The sequence below is a fragment of the Alligator mississippiensis genome, chromosome 12, assembly GCF_030867095.1.
Source record: "Alligator mississippiensis isolate rAllMis1 chromosome 12, rAllMis1, whole genome shotgun sequence".
Taxonomy (NCBI): Eukaryota; Metazoa; Chordata; order Crocodylia; family Alligatoridae; genus Alligator; species Alligator mississippiensis.
In genome coordinates, this window is record NC_081835.1 from 46,510,960 (window position 1) to 46,527,934 (window position 16,975).

General features: G+C 46.9%; 1 protein-coding gene across 6 annotated transcripts in view; it reads right to left on the reverse strand.

Annotated features, from left to right (window-relative positions):
* LOC102570282 (semaphorin-3D) overlaps positions 1–15,226 on the reverse strand; it is a 48,352-nt gene extending 33,126 nt beyond the window's left edge. For 2 of the 6 annotated variants that reach the window (XM_014600103.3, XM_019475805.2), the window contains exon 1: positions 15,128–15,226. In XM_014600103.3, coding sequence (XP_014455589.3) covers positions 15,128–15,185 — 58 coding nt within the window. In that variant the 5' untranslated portion in view covers positions 15,186–15,226. Of the gene's footprint in view, positions 1–3,553; positions 3,683–14,751; positions 14,825–15,076 lie in introns of all 6 variants that reach the window. The other 4 variants (XM_019475807.2, XM_019475809.2, XM_019475806.2 and 1 more) reach the window with 3 other exon arrangements.
* Between the last annotated feature and the right edge of the window lie 1,749 nt (positions 15,227–16,975).

The following is a 16,975-nucleotide window of genomic DNA, read 5'->3' on the forward strand; positions in this document are numbered from 1 at the left end:
CAGCCGAGTCATTCTTTGGCTCCTTTGCTCAGGCCAATAGCTGTTGTATAGACACTCATCCACTTCAGATTGGACCTAGACCAGAAATATAACTTCCATAGGTTGCCAAGTAGCTGTTAAAGGGTGGCACCTTCTGGTTATTCTTGATGTAAGGTGGATTTGAACCTTTGTCCTGAGAAGAGTATTTCCAGTCCCATTGGTCATCCAAACTACCGGAAACAGTGTATCCCTTCAAACCTTACTAGTCAAGCACTGGGCTCAGGCAGACTGTTGGTAGGAGGTTCAACAAAGTTCATTATCAGTGCATAATCCCATGGCATTGCACCTCCATAGGGACCAAGCTGTGAAGACACTTGTCCCTATTTACAAAGTGGGACACAATCACCCAGTGGAAGTGCATAAACCCTGAGTGGGGAAGGAATTCTTTAGGCTAACTAGGAGTTGCACAGAAACTAGTCAAGAAAGTCACAGGAAAATAAGATCCTGAGAGTGAAATTTATTAGTCTGTGGATCATCTCCCAAGATGGAAGGTCAGGTTGTGCTTGAGTCCTCCAATAATCCAATGTCATGAATATAACATCCATGCTCCCTACCTCATCTCCTGTCCTGGTGGAGCCCAGTATGTGTTTTGTGAGTGTCATGGTCCTTGGTTGTTTCCTTCATTAGCAGAATAGTGCCTCTGGTGCTACAGTTTGGAGCTGGATGGGCCAGGACCAGAAGTCAAAGCATAGGGCCAACAGCAGGTGGAGAGCAGCCACTGGAGATAGCTAAAAGGTTCATGTACTTAGTCAATGTGACAGCCCCTGGCTGGGAAAATGGGACCTCTTGATAGATTGGGTCTTGGCCATATCACTGTTGACTTGTCTGAGATATAAGAGCTCAGTAGCTTTAGCTTCCTCTTCCCCAAGACACCCACTGCATTGAGCTGCCACGAGGAGATCAGAGTGTGACTGGATTAGTAACAGATACTGAGATACTGCACTCTGCACTTGCATGGAGCCTACAGCTTCAGGCAGTGCCAGGTGTGCTAATGAAGTGTATTGCTCTTAGTCCTGGGCATGAGGGAAGGGGTTCTCTGTGATGGACTGAGTTGGCCGTTTCTGGAATAACGATTGAGTCCAGTCACTGCAGTGTAAAGAAACAGGGGCCCAAGCAAACATGTAGGGTCTCAGAGGGCTGCATAAAGACTCATAGGAACTGGTTTCTGTGCAAAGGAGGATTACGCACAGTCTGGCCTCACCTGATATGCTGTGTGATATGGATAGGAGTGGCAATTGTCTCACACCTGCTCAGAGCATAAGCAGGAGGAATTTCCTCCTACTGTGCAGCATGTCTGTCTTGGTTCATGCTTCTTGGTCTGAGTCTGCATTGGGGCCTGTCAAGGATGTGTGCAGGGGTGTTCTGTAGGCTACTAGTTTTATGCCTGTGCATATAACATAGTCTGGGGGTTTGTGTAAGAGCTAGGTTGAGGATGCCTGGATGTGTACATGTCTGCCTATATCATGAATATGTGTCTCTGCATGCCAGTGTCCGTGTGTGTGTACCACTGTCTGTCCCTCTACAGAAAGAGATGCATGTACACAGAGAGCTTGCTTTTTTTTCTTAAATTCCACTGAGATTTTAGTTCTTCCCCCCACCCTGTGAAAAGTGATGGATTCCCCAGCAGCTGTGGCTTTGCAAGGAGCATCAGGAAGAGGCAGCTGTTGTCTTTTTCTAAATGATATGGCAAAAAGAAACAAATTCTTCTCCCTCCCAGATCCATCTCCACCCTTCACTCATTTCCCCTGGTGCTGCCAGGCCAAGCTAGTGCTTTCCATGCAACAGCCCTCCATGTGGTACTGGGTGTGAAGATGGCTTAGATGATAGTGTTCATGGAACTTCTGGGTGTGGGCAAATGAAACAATTATACCCTTTGAAAGAGGGAACCTACTATATTTCAAGCCAATCCACTGTAACTCTTTCATTTATCCGTTGTATCCTGCAGCAAGTGGAATTCATTGAGCAGCTGTTTAATTCTGGTATATGCCACCTCAGAACCTAAATTCATGCACTGAAGGACCAGAGTGGACATGTAACACAGCTATAATGGATCAGTTGATGTATGTTCACAAGCAGCAAGTTCTCTCTCTGCCCTTTAAATGCAGTACTGAGTACTAGCCAATTGCCTGTCAAGAATGCCATCGCTCTGCCTCCAGCCCCGTGCAGCCCCGCACTGCGTGTCTGGCTGTGTGCAACCCCCTCCCCACCAACTCCTCTCCCTCCCAGCAGTTCTCAGGGCCCAGCGGCAGTGGGGTGCCACCACTGTGTCCCCCCCTTCTCACCTCCCTCCCCCCTCCTCCCCACTGCTTCCCTGTCCCTGCCGGTTTTTGTTGGGGCCCGGGGGTGGGTGAAGCTGGACCAAGGGGGCGAGGCCAGCGCTGTGCCGCCAGCACCATGTGCTGCCACCTCCAAGAAGCAGGGCGGGGGGGGGGGGGGGGAGGCCAGTGCTGCTGGCCTCGCCTCCCCCACTCCATCCCCACTGTCATGGCGGTGCTCCGCTGTCCCAGTCTGTCCCTGCTGTTGCCTCTCATGACTGATGGGGTTGGGCAGGGACAGAGCACTGCAACCCAGTGCCCCACAGTGCCACAGCTCTGCCTCCAGCCCCATGCACCCCCCTGCACCCCCCCAATCCAGCCCCATGTGCCAGAGCGGGGGGCCGAGGCCAGCGCTGGTCTGCCATCACCCTGTGCCACTGCCGCCTCCAAGGAGCAGAGCTGTGGGGGAGGAGGGGGGGGCAAAGCCAGCACTGCTGTCCTCACCCCCCATTGGTCCCCTCTGTCCCTGCTGTCATGGCAGCGCTCTGCTGTCCCAGCCTGTCCCTCTCTGCCTCCAAGGAGCAGGGCTGGGCTGGGGGCGAAGCCAGCACCACTAACCTTGCCCCCCTTCCCCCCCAGCCCCAGTTCCCACCCCGCTGTCGTGGCAGTGCTCTGCCGTGTGTACAGAGCACTCTGATTGGTTGTTTCAGTTAGCATTGTGATTGGCTGCTGAGACAACCAATCAGAGTGTGAATAAAGCATTACAGACAGACAGACTAAGGCTTTTATTATATTAGAATAATTGCTTCATCTGTCCACAGTCTTATACTCATTTAACATTTCATCCATTGCCCAAATGACAGGAAAAGGTGGGAGTGTGAGGTCCGGGCACAGCCCACTTGGTATCAGGGTATCCATCCAACGCATGTGCTGTAATGGCAGATGTGAAGTAAAGGTGGTATTTAGACTCATCTCCATTCATTTAGGACACCAAATCTGCCATTACAGAGCCCCAAAGACTACGCCAGTGGAGAGAGAGGGGTGAGGCAGGGGGGAGGCTGAATTTTTTAGTACCTGGACTGTGGAAATGTTGACAAGTGGGGCCAGGCATTTGCTGTGCAAGCTTCTGTCTCCCTTAGGTGCTACGATTACCCCCTGCCGTCTTCACCAGCAGATGGTATTCCTGATTCATACAGCCCTGCCAATGCCCTCCTGTCTTAATGTGCCAAATGAAAGATAGCAATTACAGCTCTGCCCACCCATTCAGATTTCCTTCCTGCAGAGCTGTGATGCTGAAACATGCTGCATCCCACCAGTGTGAAGGAACAGGTTCCAGTTGCTGTCAGCGTACTTTACCCCACGCCGTTGGATAGGCCACTTGGCACCATCTGCAAGGAGAGAGGCTCCATAGTTCCCAGGTACATGGTAAATATTCCCTCTTCCTCACAAGTCACTGCAGTAGAGCATGACAGCACGGACAGGTCTTGTTAGTGTCAGGAGCACTTTATAGCTTGTTTTGACACTTAGCTCTTCTGCTTTTTTGTGTGTTTTTTTTAATTCCTCACACGTTTTCACATAATAAGGTCCCAGCTCTTTCAAGACGGATTATGTTGCCAGACTCCCTTCATCTGGACCCAAGTATAGATATAGGCCTACATCCAAAACACCCATTGAACAATGCAGCTGTTCAGATTATGGCAGGAAGTCTGCAGCTGGCCCCACTTTCTCCTCCTGCCCTGTTTCAATGAGAAGCCATGATGCTGCTTCCCCCAGAACCATTCAGAATAGTCGAGGTGCCGGTAAATCCCAGCTGTCCCTGCTCTTTGGCACTGCAAGGATTTTTCCATCTCTTTCATGGGCAGGATCAGTGTGATTTGGGCTTAGCTGACAGCTCTTGTGGCAGCAGATCTTTATGGCAGAAGGGGACAGATGCACTATCTTCTCTAGGGATGTTCTGTTTCCTACAGCTCTGGAGGCATTGGGAGCACTGTGGCTGCAACTCTGCCCCTGACAAGCAACTGGAGAACCAGTTGGCCCATATGTGGCTGGGTTTGATAATACCCCCTGATGAGAGGTCTGGAGGCTGGCTTTTGTTTAATAAACTGTTAATCTCTAACTCAAGAAGCCACTGCTTGATGCTAGTGCTCTCCTCTGCTACCTTCCCTTATTGATCAAGGCCACTTTAGCATTATGTGGAATTCCTGGGTTTTCCTGATCCCTTTCATGTTAAGTTCAGGCCTGGGTGGGACACAAAAGGCTGCACTCATTCCCTGGCTGGCAGTGGGTCAAAGGCAGCAAACGACAATGCTTTCAGATCGCTGGCTGCCCACAGTATTGTTGTCCCTGGGGCTTTGCTTGCATTCTCTACCTGGGTCTGATAGCATCATTTGAGGGCAGTCTCATTCTTGCATCAGGAATGGCTAAAGCAGTTTGCTTCTACCTCTGGTCACTGCAGCAGGCCAGACTGGCCTGGGGAGGTGACATGTGCATCCTCTTTCGTCAGCAGGAATGGGCCTGACTCAAGAGCTGCAAGAATCCTTGAAGTGCTGAGGAGGCAACAGTCACTGCATGAAGGAGAGGACTCTTAACCAACAGGGCTTGGGATAGACTGCCTATCCTATGGGATTTATGCACTGCCCTACCAATAGGAGTGACTGATGGGAAGCAAACCTGATGCCTTGGATTGGATTCTCAGCCAGACCAAATAGTGAATCCCATGCTCTCTAATAGGGCTAGACTTTGGGTTGAAATCCAGGTACCACCTCACTCTTTCCAAGCAATATCAATGCCAGCCTTTCAGAAGCCACCTGGTGCTGTCTCCAGCACTGACCACCTGAAACTCTTGCTATTGAGAGCTCATCGTTTGACCTGGTGTATGAAACCACCCAGCTTCTGTGTCCTTGGTCAGCCCAGCAGGTCCTTGCTGTGGGGTAAACCAGAAAGGAAAGCCAGATAGCAGCTGCATTGTGTTCAAAGGAAGAGGGCTGGGCTTCTCCCTCAACAAAGCACAGGATCAGAAAGGCAAGACAAGTGTGTGGCATTGGGAGGCATTGTCTCAAGCTGAGCTGGCAACATGGTCTGGTTTCCTAGGTGTTCTTTAGGATCCCTACCTTGGTGAACCACTAACCCTGAAAGGCAGTAACATGGCAGCCAGTACTTGCTCCAAGTACCTGGCTACTCATGCTGGAATCAAACCACTGCCAGCACCATGAAGCATGTCCCCTAATCTAGCTGTATAGCAACACTGAGAGTCAAAGCAGAGACAGTTCAACCATTTCAGAGGACTAGAGGAGTAAGTTAAGCTTCTTCCCAGAAAAAAAAATTAAGTCAACCAACTTTTTTAGGCCAGCTCAACAGCTGGGTCCAGGAATCTGAATTTCTGCCTAGAAACAGACCTGAGTGAGAGGATATACATGTATATGTTTAGGTGGAAGCTGTTTAGACTGACCACACTTGGAGCTATTACCTACTGCATTCTGCCGCTCTAGTACATTTTGCACAGGACTTTTAATTAAGCCCTTGGGCTGCATAGTGACTGCTTCTTTACCTAACTCTTAGCAGGGAGTAAAGGGTTGAAATAAGGATATCAGAAGAGACTTTGGCTCAGTCCTTCTAGATTTTGTAAATACTGCTAAAACCTCGGGAGGCTTGGAGTTCCCAAGGTGCATAGAGGAGAAATTCCTTCCTGTAGCCTTCCTACAGTGTCTGGGACAGGACATTCTGGTAGTGTCAAGACAAGGGAATTGGTGCTGTATTATTGCCAATGTTTTCTAAGACAACTGAGTTCAAAGCCATGTGTAGTATGGCTGTACAAAACAGCACCTTTCCGCTTTGACTTCCATTTCAATGTTTCAATGGGACAGTGTTTTGTTTCGAGTTTCATTTCATTTTGAAAGCACTGTTCTATTTTGTTTTGTTGAAACTGTTTTGCTGTTTTGACACCGTTTCGACCTTTCACCCATGGGCTATAATGGGGAAGAACAAAACTGCCTATACCTTTGTAATTTCTTGCCTGATCTGACTGAAACTTGCAGGGTTGGTAGCCCCTTCTGAGGGCATGAAGCCTGCCAAGTTTCAAGGAGATAGGTGCAGGGGTTTCTGAGAAACTGTACCTAAAGTTGTTGACAAGCAAAACTCTTGTCACTTGCCGGCAGCGGCAGCCTCCTGTCATCCGGCAGGCAGATCCGGGGGTCCACACCCCCAGGAGGGCTACAGGGCTGTGTCAGACTCCTCCTGGGGGTGCGGGTGGACCCCCGATCTGTCTGCTGGATGACAGGAGGCTGCTCCTGCTGCCTGGGACCAGCAGCAGCACCAGTCTTCCTGGTGCTGGGTGCAGGTTGTGCTCAGTGCCAGTCCCAGGCAGCAGGAGCAGTCTCTAGTGACCGGGCAGGCAGATCAGGGGCCCGCACTCCCAGGAGGAGTCCAGCACAGCCCTGCAGGCCTCCCGGGGGTGCAGGTGGGCCCCCCATCTGCCTGCTAGATGACAGGAGGCTGCTGCTACCTGCTGGAATTGACGCTGGGTGCACCCTGCATCCAGCACCAGGAAAATTGGTGCTGCCACTGGCTCCAGCTGGCACCAACAGCATGCTGTCATCTGGCGTGCAGATCCAGGGGCCCGCACCTCCAGGAGGGCTGGGGGATGTGCCAGAATCCTCCGGTGGGGCGTGGCCTCCAGGTCTGTGCTGGATGACACGAGGCTGCTGCTGCCGGCTGGGACTGGCACTGAAGCCAAGTACTAATCCCGGCTTCAAAACTTGAAACATTTCGAAACTTTCAAAATGTTTTAAGTGCCCTTGTTTTGTTTCAAAGCTGTTTCAAAGGCTTTTGTTTCATTTTGATTTTGCTGTTTCAAGCTCGAAACGCATCAAAACAGCTTTGAAATGAAACACCTGGCAAAATTTTGCACAGCTTTAATGTATAGCCTTAACTCTGCCCCTGCTTGAGCCTGCATCCCATAGCCGTGCATGAATGTTGTGTCTATACCACACGCTGGGCACCTGTACATGAGTGCCGAGGCTGCTCCGACATGCTGGAATTCCAGTGTGTTGGAGCAGACTTGATTAATCGAGTCTGCTGGAGTGTGGCAACTGCCGTGGTCCAGCAGCCTCCTGCATCTTATGTATCAGCATCCCTGTGCTTAAAAATGGTGGCAGGGGCACTTGAACTAAAGCTCATCAAATGAGCTTTAGTTCAAATGCCCCCGCTGCTATTTTTAAGTGCAGGGACACTGATACAGGAGACATGGCAGCGCTTCAATTAGAGCAGCTCTCAGAGTCTCTCTAATTAAAGTCCCACCCCTGGAGCCTGTGTAAAAGTCCCTGCCCACTGTGATCAATCAGAATTTCATGACAGCAAGGACAGGCTTCAGATCCTCCTGCTCTAGAAGCCCAGCTCAATCCTGCTTCAAAGAAAGGAGTATCATGATTGGCAGCATTGAGTCTATGTCATAACATTGAGCCTTCCTTGCTCCATCCATTGGAGAGCAGTGGTGCAATAATTTAGTTCAGTATACTTCTGCTCTACCCCATAATGGTGCTGAGAAGCTTAACTTTGTAAGTGTATGTTAAGTGTTATCTGCAGATGGAGGGCACCAGAGACAGGCAAACAAAGAGCCTTTATCCTGCCCACATCACCAAGTGGACCAAATGCCTGATGTGATACAAGTCCCAGGAAATGTACATACATTCCTGAGAGTATTTTACACTGAAAGTCCCTCATATGGGATGAACCTGACACTTGTCATCTGTCTAACACATGGCCTGACATTCAATACAACAGTTCTGAGTCTCTCAGAGTTTGTTGCATTCAGGATTTTCCCCTCAGTCTCTTTAGACTTTCCAAGTTGAATCTGTAGGTTAATACAGCAAAATCAGACAGGATTAGCTACATGGAGCTGGGATGGAAAGGATGCATGTGACACATGCTTGTTACATCAGTCCCGAACGCAGACAGAATGATGGGTGCCATGGGATGAAGGCATTTAAGAGTGTCCCACATGGAGAGGAGCGGGAGTTGCTGGCTTCAGATTTTTGATTTGTGCCACACTCTGTATGTATGTGCACGTGTATGTTGTAGAGTAAGATGATTTCTCAGAGGTTGAGGATTGGAATCACAGAAAGGGCTATGGATTAAGACTTAGGTGTGTGGGGATTCCAGAGACTGGAATATTAGGGCCCTGAAGATCAGGACTGGGGTACATAGGCAGAACTGTGTGTGGCACCTGAGATACCAGTTGCTGGAATGTACTGAGTCCTAGCCATACATCATTTTCATGGGCATTCAAATCATGCATAAAAGTCCTGGCTGAGGGAAGGTGGGAGGAGGTGCTGGATGGCACCCAACATTTGGACAGAGGGACTTTCACCTCTAGGTCACTGAATCAGATCTGCACAAGGTCAGTAGAGACTAAATTAATTTGATGGCTGGCTGTTTAGTGGCCTCTGTGAAATAAGTGGGTGGTCTTGGTCAAGTTCCTACTGGGGACATTTCAACATAATAAAGGGCCTCTTTATAAGCAGTTTTAGAAGGCAGGCCAGGGGCTGAAGGCACCCTCAGTCATCCCTGGGTTTGGCGGGGTGTCTCCAGGTATCTCAGCCATGCCATTAGTGGGTTTGTACTGGGAGGGGAAAAGCTTGAAGGAATAGGGTACCTGACTCTTCAGGGCTGGCACGCCAGCTCCTATTAGTAGTACTCATTTCACTAACAACTGAATCACACGTGTATTTGAAAAGGATTTTTTCTGCTGAAACTTAAGTTTGTTGCAGTAAAGAAACACCCCCTTCTCTGCAAGCCTAGTGTCTTGGAGCTCAGCAACTCTCAGATCAAAGCCTTTTATTTGCAGGGCTTCACAGCTTTAGAGTTCTACCTAGTTCCAATGCAGAGACCTTCACAGTGCAGGGATGGTTGTGGGGCATTTGTTGGGTGCTCACTGACCCATTAGATTGATTCACTGATGCCAGCCAGTGCTACAGTATGAGGTCACTGAGTATTGTGCTTCTGAAGCTGTTTCCTTCCCTGGCCAAGACTGCCTGCCTCCCCTACCCAGTGCATGAAAGCTCTGCTGTATTTTCTTTTAATCAGAGGCAACCTCCTCCTCCCCTTCCCAGCCTTCTACACTAATTGGAATAGAACTAGTAAGTGTGGGGGGCTTTGCCAGAGAAAGTATTTTAATGAGGAACCATCAAGGGTTCCTGCACTGTTATCTGCTTCTTCTCAGAGTCTCTGTAATTACAGTTTGGCTTGTGTGGCAAGCTCTTCAGATGAATCCCCAGAGCCTCTGCATACCTCCATGCTCCTGAAGCTTCTGGGAAGAACTGGCTTTTCTGTCCTCTGCACGCCCCTCACTACCTTGCTCACTCCAGGGGGTATAATGTTTTGTTCAGATAGACAATCACTCTTCCTGTTGCCTTTGAAAGGTATCCTTGTTGAATGAATCTAGGTAACCTGCCCTGCCTGAGGGCAGAGAGGAAGACAGACTCCTTTAGTTTAGTAGAAATTGAAGAATGTATCTTGCATTTGACTTGGGCAGTTCTTATGCCTCTGGGCCTAATCTTACAGTCCCTGTCACAGAAAGCAATGGCAGCTTTTTCTGAGCAAGGAGTGTTGGAATTAGCCCAAATGTAGTCTCAGCACAGGGTATTTCCTGGGGATTAGCGAACAGCCAAGACACAGTTGTACTCCAGGCCATTCACCCCAGCTGGCCATTCATTCATTTTTCCTCAGTAGGTACCCTGCACCCAGGTTGACAATGTGATAAATGGAAAATGAGGAAACATTTGTTAGGGGTTAGGGTGATTCAACTGCTGATCTGATGATTTAGCTGTTGAGAGAAAATAAATGCAGAGCCCCAATGTGTCCTTTCTCCAGGGTCACTCCTCTGACTGCAGCTACATTTTAAGGCCAACAAGGCTCTCATGGCTACAGAAATTTAACAATATATTGGTCAAATCACCACCAACCTGAGGTGGTGTATGTTAAACAGACAGTTTTGAGTGTGGGAGACTTGTCTACACTAAGGCTTTTAACATCAGCAACACCATCTCACCTGCATTAGTGAGAACAGCGGTGTACACAAGGCCTGAATGTGTGCATGTGTGAACATAGGCAAGTGTGTGGGTACAGTACTGACTTAGTGTGGTGCCTAAGGTACTTTCCTTAAACATCAAAACCACTTAAAATCTTAAATGTATTTATTGCCATAACACCCCTGTGGCATGGCAGTGCTATTATCCCTGTTTTAATAACTGCAAATTGGGGTACAGGGGGCACATCTACATGTTCATTAATGCGTTGTAATTACAGCATTAGCAGTGGCACATGCTTTTTTGTGATGCTAATGCACAGTAGACTAGCATTAGCATGGGGTTTGCCTGCTGCGCTAATGTACAGTAGAATTAGTTTACTGTGCCTTTAGTGTCTCATGTAGACACGCCCAGGAATATCAGTACTATATGGCAATAAGGGAGCACTATACTGAAATGCAGCAAACCTTCTGTCTCCTGAATCAAAAATAGTGTAGGTGCTTAAGAAGCAGAGCTTATTGGTACTGCACTTAAACCCAGCTACATACACTTCCAATTCACCCCACAAGCCCAAGTGAGCACTTGAATCAGTTGACCCTCCTTCTTCTTCACCACAGAGCAGTTCTTTATGGGAGCTCAACACGCTGGATAAAAATCTGGCCCTTTAGGACTGAATGAGTATATGTGTCTATAGCATGTGGCAGTGCAGTGTCTGTTCACAAGTGTGCCTTCTGTGAGGAACAGTTCTGTTCTCTCTGTTATAATGGAAAGATTAAAACTGAAAGCCACTTGGTGTTCATGCTCTAAAGATCTCTGGCAAAAATAATACACTAAATTAACTGACATCATTAATCTCCCACCGGAAAAAAAGGAACTAAACCTCAGCCTAAAATTTCAGGAGAAATGCTGGGAGAAATGATGGAGATGGCCAACATAGATGTACAATAAATGGCAACCTGCCAGTGAGTTGAAGCACATTGTTTCTGTGAAACCATATCCTGGGCAGGCAGCCGATTAAACTCTGTGTGACATTAACAACAATAGTGCTCAATGACATGTAAATAAAGTTTATTGAACTGAATTGTGTTAGCCCAGTGTGCACGTGTGAGTGAGTGCGTCATGGGGGGAGTAGATAGTAGATATCTGTAGGGGTGCCTGGCCATACACAGGAGTGATTGAACATGGAAAAAGCACACGTGTCCATGTCATTCACTGGTCAGTGTAATTTAAATGTTCACCTCTGTGTCCAAGCTATAAGGATATAGATCGGTCACCTCCTGCAGTTAGTGAGACTCATGCTTTGAGCTGTGGTGGTTCCTTAGGTTAACATTTGTTGTGTGGATGAGGATGAAAGTTATCACCTCCGTAGATAGTTATGTATGGTACAATACAGCCACCCTAACCCCCTTGCTATCCAAGTACCAGTAGGTACAGATCTGTAGGACTGCAATCAAATGACAGTCTATATCTATGGGTATATTATGCTTAGGGAAACAAGGACCCAGCGGAAAGGATGCAGGAGTGAGGCACCCTGTATTCTGATCCCAGCTCTGCAACCTCAAACAGAGCATTTTACTCCTCTGTGCTTTAGTTCCCCCATCTGGAAAAAGGGATACTGGTTCTTCCTCCTTAAGTCCTATGTATCCTGCTAAAGAAGGGCATGAAATAAGAACTAGATGATGATGGTGGTGGGAGGAGTGTGTGTGTGTGGGTGCACGCATGCACATGTATAATTCAGGGGACTAGCCAGGAAAGGGACTGAAGTTAATCATGGAATGGATCAAACTGCCTTTTCCCTCTGGTTACGGATTGTGAATTGTCCCCTTTTAGAAGCTCTGTGCTGTCTTGCAACAGAGGATGGAGTGACACATCCTGAGCACATCAGTCCTGCAGTCAAGAGTGCTCCTCAGAAATGTGCATGTAAGAGGGGATGCCTGGGTTTTTCCAAAACCTCTCCTAGTCTACTCCCATAAAATTAAACTTCTTCCTGGATCCACCCTGGGGTCAAAGTTGCTATTCACTTGATCTCTGTAGAACTTTGCCTCCCTCATTTTTCAATACCAGGTCTGTGCCTGTGATCCCAGGTTTTGTAAAGGCACCAATGATTCTGGGCGTCCTCTCTCTGACAAACCCCTGCTCTAACCCTGACAGGAGTGTGAGATGGACTGAATCCAGGGGAAGAGACAGCTCTAGTGATATGGGAGCCAAGGTTTGCAATAAATCTTCAGTTTCGCTATAAACAATTCCCGAGATGGTGTCACAGGATCATAGAAGACAGAGAAGAAACTAGGAACACTTGTCTGCTTTAGCATCTGGCTTCTGTCCCTACTTTCCTTTCCATCATTAGTAAGTGAGCTCTACTGATTCCTGCTCTAGTCTTGGCTCTTATTCTTTTGGTTTGAATTCAGTGGAAGGAGCCTGATTGACAGCCTTGGAGTCTGAACTTCTCTCTTGCCTACAGAATAGGGATGACCCAGACAACAGCACCCTACCCTGCTTCCATGGACAGAGTCCACCTTGCTAGTTTGGAGAAGATTTGCAGAACAATTTTGCAGCCTTTGGGTTTCCTGCTCAATTCTCTTCCTTCAGAAACTGAACCCAATTAATTCTTCCTGCATCTCTGTGGACTTAAATGGATTCAGATCACAGATGATTTTTGTCTCAATGTCTCTAATAATGTTTCTTGCCAATGTTTCTACCTCTGTCCTATCTTCCAAATAGACTCCCCTCTTTCTTACCCTCCCTAGGGGTCTCTAAGGCTTGTGACTCACAAAGGTATTTGTATCATTGTGGCACCTGTGCTGTATTAAGACAGCAAGGAATATCTATTTAACCTGTAATCTTTTTTTTTCATTTGCACAACCACCAGTTCTTCCCAAATTCTCTCTCTCTTCTCCAGGACTGTCCCCAGGGCCTGGATCCTTTAGGATTGCCAAACTGCTGGTCACATGGTAGGCAGTTGCGCATGATACCCAGCAAGAAGCAGCCTGATTAGGCAAGTTCTAGGCTTGGGCAGGTTCTCCAACAGCATAAGAGCTGATGGTGAGTGAAGCAGAATAGTGCAAGGGTGAGAGAGGAGACTGTTTTCTTATTTAATGGATGGCCTGGATGGCCAAGTCTGACCTACAGGAAAATCCCACAAAGGACTCAGATCAATGCTCTGAAATCTATGGTTGGGGTTTTCAAGAGGCTTAAGGGAGTTAGTTAATGGGACATTGGCACCAGTGTTCCCTCTAAGGTGCATGGCATGCGCGGGCATGCAGGCACGCTCATGCCGCACTGCCAGGCGTGCCTGTGTGGCTGTGCACGCCATGCAGCTTAGAGGGAACGCTGATTGGTATCACTTTGAACATCCCAATTAATATGTCTATGTTCCTATAAGAGTTACCGTCCTTTCTGAGTTAACAGAACAGCTCTCCCTCTATGAGTACTAGGCTACAGCAAAGATATCCTAACTGAGAAAGAGCTCATGCTACTGACCTAGCCTCTGAGCCAGGCAGTGACACTGCATAGACAAATAGCTTAACTGAATGGAACCAAGGCAACAACCTATTTTTTGTGGCTTAAAAAGCCTACCTATATTCTTTCTACTTATTATCCTCCTATGGTTTCCAGTGGATACTGTATCCTTACATTAATATTCCTGGCTGTTGTGTAGTCTTGCTGTGCAATGTTAGACATATACTGTGCTCTACCCAAGAGGTGGTCTAATTTCAAGGGTGGGCCAAAGTAATGCTAGTATCTGGTTTAAGTTAACAAAGTGCTTTGGTATCCTTCCTCAGCTACACAAGCACATTATTATTCTACTGTGCCATTATCTAATCAAATCTCACAAAAGCATGATGTTGAAACATGCCTCCCATCTCCTCCCAGATGCCTTTATTATTTAGTCTCCTCAGTCATCAATAACCAAGGGCTGAGGTATTTAGAAACAGGAGTATTAGGTAAATGATTCCACTTTGCATTTCTCAAGGTCTGTTTCTTTTCTGCCTGCTACATCATCTGCCCTGAGTTTCTGGGAATTGAAGTGTTGCGGAGAGGGAGGTATGACAGCTGGTTTAAAGGAGCAGAACTTTTCTCATAGCAGTAGATTAAATCAGCCCTGCTGAGGGTTTAACTCATTCCACGGGATTAGGAGCCTTTTTTTTTTCCAAACCAGGGCTGTCAGAGTCAAATAGAAAACAAAGATTGATGTTTTTGGTATCCAGCAGAGCAGTGTGGAATCAGTGGAACAATCATCAGACTGGATGAGTTCTTTAGAGGAACTATTTCCTATAAGGTTATTTTAGATAGTTAAGACTTAGTGAGGCATGAAAATGTCAGACTAAAGAGCCCACAGAAATTACTAGCATTGAATATACCTTATCCTGGTAATACAACTTTCTAAATCCAAAGAAAGGCATTAGTAGAAAGATTGTAATAAAAAATAGGCTCACCAGAGACTTCCTCATTACATACTATGGCATATGAGTGACAGAATAATCTCTGCTCTGTTTCTTAAGGGTGACTCTGGAAAGGATAAGTCAGTCAGAAGCCTTATGCAGATTTATATTACATGTAACATACAGGTTTAGGAGTCAAATGTACACTTAAGTTACAGTGGGTAGGAGCTGATATAACTCCACTGACCTTGATGGATCTACCTAAGTAGAAATGAAAGCATAATATGATCTCACATGGGGAAAAAAAAAATCAAGATTTTCCAGCCCCACCTGTCAAGCCCATAAAATCAGCGCTTTAATAACCCTTTTTGTAACTCACCAACCCAAGGCTTTGTTGATTCTTATTGATGATTAATTAATGTCCCTTTACCAGCTTGCTGCCTGTTCACACTGCTATCCTGTTTCAAGCTCAGCCGCCTCCGGTGCATAGTCCGTGGCAAAGCAAAAGCACCTGAACTTTACAAAGAAGCTGGGGAGCAGAGGTGGAGTCAACATGGTGTGATGTCATTCAGAGACAGCCTCCATTCATAAAAACAGTGCAAGCTGTTAGCAAACCATCTGTTCTTCTTATTTATGTTTCATCCTCAGCCTTTAAACCAGTTCCAAAGGCTATATGAGATTTGCAGTGAACAGGTGACATCTAGTGGTAAATATATTTATTTATCTGGATTCAAATACCTGCTCAGCATGTACTGTGAAATAAGAAACTGGCCATTGATCATGGTTGTGAAATAAGTACTGAACTTTGCATTAAATTATATGTTATAAGAGTCAATATTACTCTGCTTTCCTGTAAAGCATTTTATTTGCGGAGCTCAAAGCACCTGATTGAGATGAATGAATCCTCTCAAGATACACCAACAGGTAGCTGCTCTATGGCTCTCTCTCTTTAATAGAGGAGGAAATTTAGATGCAAAGATGCCAAGATTCATATTTTGAAGGTAGTTTAGCACTGCTGCATTCAGTGTTGCAAGGCCTAAGTTAATTAGTGTCAGAGCAGAGCTTAGTGGTTGAGTGCCTCGGCACAGTGGAACTTTCTAGCACAAGGCACGGCGAGATTTTGTACGAGGGAATTTCTCAGCACGGTGGAGAACCCCGGCGTGGAAAGGTTCCCACCACTCATATGCAAATTCACACATTATTATTGGCCGGTTCTAAATTAGTCCCACGTGGCGACTAGCAATTGGCTCACTAGCCGTATAAAAGGTTGGAGCAGTTTCCGCCCAAGTTGGAGAACTCTGCGCCCATCTCGGAGTGGACGTGGCGGACTGATCAACCGCTGACGACTCCCCGTCGCCGACCGACCCCGACGTACCCCCGTGTCCTGCATGCTCGTATTAAAGATATCTCATCTTATCAGAGCTCCTCGGTTAAACTGTAACTGAAGTTTGAAGTTAACTTTCTTCCTACACTGTACATCTCGACAGTGTAAGTAAAGCCATCTTTGTTTGAACCAGTACGCGTTTGTGCCTAATTCTACTCCAGCGGTCGAAAGTACCCATCTGTACGTGCCAGGTTTGTGGCCACAACCCAGCCGACCCTTTCCCGGATCCCCCTCGGCCCCCACAATTAGATAGCTAAATCTGATTAAAAAAAAAAAAGACAGCCTAAATCTCATTGAAAATCAGTGGGAGTGAACTCCTAAATCACTTCTGAAAACAAAGTTTAGCAATCTAACTGATTTAGTTCTTGCAGAGGTGAGAGGACCTAAACTCCTTTAAAAATCAGGGCCTAGATCACATGAGAGCAGAGCTGGAAAAGAAATCTAGCAACATTTATCTCAGGGACTATCTGTGCTGCATTTGGTAGAATGAGCTGACTTTTCCTTCAGACACTGTATGATGTAACATGAAGCTGCAAGATGTGCACGTATGTAAGGAGTGTAGGTTTTAGCCGTGTTGGTCTAAGGACATAGGCAGACAAGTATGTAAGGAAGCACTTGGTAGAACATAAGATGCTCTTGAGGATACTGTAGAGATAGTATTAGGTGATGTTTTCAGTTTTACTTTGCTTTGCTACTTGGAACAGGACCACATCCCAGCCTTAGAGAAAAGTAGTTCTTCACATCAGTCTGAAGTCAGGCAGAAGGCAGTGCAACATGGCACCTTAGGCCATTTGTACACACCACAGAATTGGCCTTTAAAGCAGCTTAATGCCCTTTTGCACTGCTTTAATTGTGCAGCTGTTTGCATGTGTCAGTGGTGTAATGCACTTTAAT